At 39.3% G+C, this 4,468-nt stretch overlaps 1 protein-coding gene across 1 annotated transcript; it reads right to left on the bottom strand.

Moving 5' to 3' along the window:
- LOC122081059 (low-temperature-induced cysteine proteinase-like) lies at window positions 1-3,772 on the bottom strand. Its single transcript, XM_042648012.1, has 5 exons — window positions 3,042-3,772; window positions 1,816-2,048; window positions 1,573-1,710; window positions 938-1,465; window positions 1-432 (listed from the first exon to the last, which is right to left on the bottom strand). The coding sequence occupies exons 1-5, from the start codon at window positions 3,529-3,531 to the stop codon at window positions 292-294; spliced, it is 1,530 nt and encodes a 509-aa protein (XP_042503946.1). The 5' UTR covers window positions 3,532-3,772; the 3' UTR covers window positions 1-291.
- Between the last annotated feature and the right edge of the window lie 696 nt (window positions 3,773-4,468).

The raw sequence follows: 4,468 nt of genomic DNA on the forward strand, positions 1-4,468 counted from the left end.
TTAAGAACATATAATTCTTCTTATCATTGGTTGCTTTATTATGTAATATGTTGTCTTCATTCCACATGTTTAATCTTAGTGTTGTTCACAGAAATTTTATTTGATAGCAATTGCTCCAAATAGGTCCTGTGGCAAACAAATGTTGGCAACAACATCCAAGCCTCAAAGGACCGAACCAAATAAGTTGAACATCATATTTGGCTCATTGTGGCAAACCAATTTGCCTTCCACTGGAGAAGCCAATACAGGTTCGCAATTCCGTCCATTTTGATCCACGGAACACTACCATCTTCACTGCAATGCTGCAAACTTGTTCCTCTTCCACTGGAGAGGTCGATATGGGTTTCCCATCCCTTCCAGTTTGGTCCATGGGAACTTGTGCCTGGCAATCTTTCGTTTCTTTGCAGCTACTCCCAGGTAATCTCCATAGTTCTATGGAAGAAGAAACAGATTAGGAACTCAAAACATACCAAAGTTTTACAGTAAAAGACAGCCCAAATGAGTACTTTTATTTTATCCCAAGTAACCAGTCAGAATGGCTAAAAAGCTAGTGACTGAACTCAACCGTTCAAAGTCAGTATCAATAGTATAATACCAAAATATGAAATTTAAATCATAATGTACAAATTTCCTAGATCTACTAGATTACAAAATAAATTACAAAACAAGTAGGGTTGAATTTGGTTTACACCTTTGTTTTGTAATTATTGTTTTAATTTAGCAATTTTTGGAAATTGTCCCTGGGTTCCTTTCCAGGCCTACTGAACTGAAAGTAGCAGTTACACTATCAAGCATGAAGGTGCTCTGTCTAATTTTGTACTGCCTCATAGAACTGAAACCGATTAAGTGTTTTACTGAAAATAGAACTAAGTGAATTAGAGTTTGTCTTGGCAAACCAAAGTTCTAGCAATCAAGTATCTTTGATAGAATCTCAAACCTTGAGACAGAGTCCATCATCGACATCACAAATGGGATAGTCCTCAGGGCAGCAATAGTCAGTTCCAGTACAGCATATAGCATTCTCGTACTCGCAGCAGCCATAGATGAGGCAGTAATTATAATATTCAAATATGCAGCAGCAAGTCTCTGTAGCTGGACAGTAGGAATAGTCTCCACACTCACTTGGTGATGGACCAGGAGAGGGAGGCGTGGGCGAAGGAGGTGGTGGAGTTGGTGGTGGTGGTGGTGGTGGTGGTGGAGGTGGAACAGATGGAGATGGGAAAGGAGAAGGTGAAGGGGTAACGGATTCTTTGGTTGGATAAGAAGCCATGGCATTGATTGCACAAACCCCATATTGCAAATCTGTGTTCCTCCTTATATATATGTATCCATCTATTCCCCAAGTAGTTCCCCATGAATTCTTCACTATCCAATACTCTTCATCTCCTTGTGAACCATAACCTACAATCAAAACTGCATGGTCAATGTCATCTGGATCGCTCGAACAGTCCCCATCATAGATCCCCTGTACAGGTTACAAGTTAAAACATTTGTATAATTGCGGATGCTTTTAGCTCCGAAACGAAAATCAAACTAAAGGTTTACATTTAAATCCAAAAATCATAGACTTACCCCTGTATATAGTTGAAAATCCCATGCTGAGCCATCAATCCCCACGCTGACAGGTTGTTGAACAACAGCACAAAGCATAGCACTGTCTTCTTCAGCTACATCTTCATAGCCATCAATGCTTACTACTTTGATTTTCTCCTATCCAACGGAAACAGCATATATTAGACAGAGAAGTGAAATGACATAAGACACATTTAGCTGTGAGCAGTGTTAATAGTGGTAGGATATGTTTAGGGGGAAGACCTTGGTGACATTGCAGGTTCCATCCAACCCTGTGTAAGGATAGTTGGACTCTGAATTGATTCCACCATTATTTATAACCCACTCAAACGCATAGTCCATATAACCTCCGTCGCACCCATCATTGGTTGTGTCACAGTCTACAAGTTCCTGTTCTGAAAGGCTAATAAGTTCTCCGGAGACTATTGCATTTATACCTTCCATGGCTCCAGTTGAAGAGAATGACCAACAACTCCCTACATGAATTAACCAAAAGGAGAATTTCATTTTCGTTAGAACTTATAACTTGTAACCAAACCACGCATTCAAAATTTTGGCTCTCAAAATCTTTGCATACTTGAGGCTCCGTTTCGTTGCAAGGAAAATTTAAGGGAATGAAAGTGAAATTTTCAAACCTAACAAGGATACATTTATAATCATAATCCCACATGGTTATGTAACTAACTACAAATAATTTCATATTTGATTATTAAACTTTACTTCACTTTGCATCTAATTCCCTTGATTTTTTTTTTTTTTTTTGGTGGAATAATTCCCTTGATTTTAAGGTAAAATAAAAATTATACAAGAGATCAATGCCCCTGCATCAGTGAGGGGCTAAGGAGAGCTTTTACAGGGGCATCAACATGTTTGGATTTTTTTATTTCATAGAGTGTGCAGGGTGTGGGACGGTAATTTCAGCACTCTTGTGTCTAGGTGCAGGACCACTCTACCAAATGACTTTTTTCTCATAAAAATTAAATTTAAAAAGTATCATATTTACTAAATATGAAATTGAAGTGATTGTACAATCATGTTGAATAACATGTTGAATAATGATTACAAAATTATTCTCTTTAGGTTTGAAATTTTTTAAAGATTTGAAAATTTTAATATACCTTCCCTTTCCATCAATTTTCCTTACAACCAAATGGAGCCATAATGAAAAATCAGTTGGAGGAAAAATAAATTTTGACGGAAAAAACTTTGGTTTTGATTTAAAATGTGGGCCCACTGGGACCATTTCCCCATCCAAATTACTTTATAATCTGATTATATTTGTAATCAGCTGGCAGGCTTGATCTTATCCAACATTTAGCAAAACCAGAGCCCACAGTGGGCCCATTTACAACCTCATTCAAAGTTCTAATTTCTAATTAGTAATCACACATCTCCATCTAGTTTGTTTGAACTTCGAAAAAAAAAAAGATTATAATGGAACTGAAGATTGAACAGAGAACACCACTTACCACAGTCGCCTTGGTCCTTCACAGCAGTCACTACTCCCTTCTTCCTCCAATCCAAAGACGAAGACGCTTCACATGACATCATCTCCTTTCCCTTCCTCCTCCCCCATTTCACAGCACTCTTCTTCCCAATCGGCTTCTTAATCTTAGACATATACATCGCCTTGAACTCCTCGTTACTCATATCTGCAAATCTGTTCATACCCACAACCTGCCCCGACCGAGATTTTCTCTCCGAGTTCTTCTCTAATACGTATTTCAGATTCTTCCTGAAGTTCTCCAATCTCCTCTGCAACTCTTCTGAATGCTTGTAAACCTTCCCATGCTTCTCCCTCCATTGCCTGAACTCATCGGAGACTCGTTCTTCTGATAACAATAACTCGTCCTTGTCATGACTTACTATAGAGAACTCCCTTGGAAGACACAGACACAGGCCGAAAGTGGATGCCCACAGAAACACAAGAAGGGCCAATTTTGTTTTCCGGCAATCCATGTTCCTGAACCGATCACGGGTCAGTGACCTGTTTGGGTGCTATACTAATTCAACCTTTATATAGGTTTAAAGGTGGGAGAAACAGCTAAAGGACCCAGACGATGGCCTGCCATTCAGCTCAACCAAAGAGACGAAGCTAATATTGTTTATTCTAATTAGACTGATCGAACCTTTTCGATTGCTCTAATGGCTAGTGGGTAGCGGCTCATTAGTGACGGGTGTGTATGGTCATTTTGAAAGAGATTTGTTGGTCCATAGAACTTTTTTACAAGGAATTTTTTTCGGTCTATATAGAACTTTCCCATGGTACCAAATTGTCCAAAACCTCGAGGTGGTTGCACCAAACCGTCAAAGTAGTCAGAGGCACCATGGATAGTTTAATTGAGGGGAAAATGAACGCTCCATTGTCGCATGGCCCTACGTCCAAATTTAGAGGACGCTGAAATGGTATCCCTTGTTTATGCACATGTGCGCCCCTTACTTGGCTGGTGTAGGGGCCATATGACCACAGTGTTCTTTTTCCCTTGGTTTGAGTGTCTGCATATTTAATTTATTGCCAATTGAGATAAAGGGCAAGGATTAGATGATAAAATATAACCCTGTAACTGGTCTTAGTGTTTGTAGATATAATTCAATTTTTTTTTTTTTTTCGATGAACTGAATTCTATTCATGAAAGTGAGTAGAACTTGGAGCGTTATCCAATCCTACTTCTCCTCTCTCTTCGTCTCTCCCTTCCTTCTATGGATTAACTTCATCATTACTGCTTATTTTTCTCGTCCCTTGTCTCCCATTTGCTTGTTTTTCTCCCCGACTTTTCCCCTTCTTGGTCTTTGATTGGTTTGCTCCACCCTCAGTGGGCCCGATGAACTCTCCCAATGACCCTGCGATGAAATCTACCTTTTGCTTTCAACAGTGCGATATACTCTCCTCCGGGTA

Source organism: Macadamia integrifolia, chromosome 6, assembly GCF_013358625.1.
Source record: "Macadamia integrifolia cultivar HAES 741 chromosome 6, SCU_Mint_v3, whole genome shotgun sequence".
Classification (NCBI taxonomy): domain Eukaryota; kingdom Viridiplantae; phylum Streptophyta; class Magnoliopsida; order Proteales; family Proteaceae; genus Macadamia; species Macadamia integrifolia.

Excerpts from the sequence above, each read along its gene's own strand:
- LOC122081059 (XM_042648012.1), bottom strand. The coding sequence starts at position 3,531 with ATGGATTGCCGGAAAACAAAATTGGCCCTTCTTGTGTTTCTGTGGGCA. Across the intron at positions 1,711-1,815 it reads GAACCTGCAATGTCACCAAG|GAGAAAATCAAAGTAGTAAG; the intron begins GTCTTCCCCCTA and ends TCCGTTGGATAG. Across the intron at positions 433-937 it reads ATGATGGACTCTGTCTCAAG|AACTATGGAGATTACCTGGG; the intron begins GTTTGAGATTCT and ends CTTCTTCCATAG.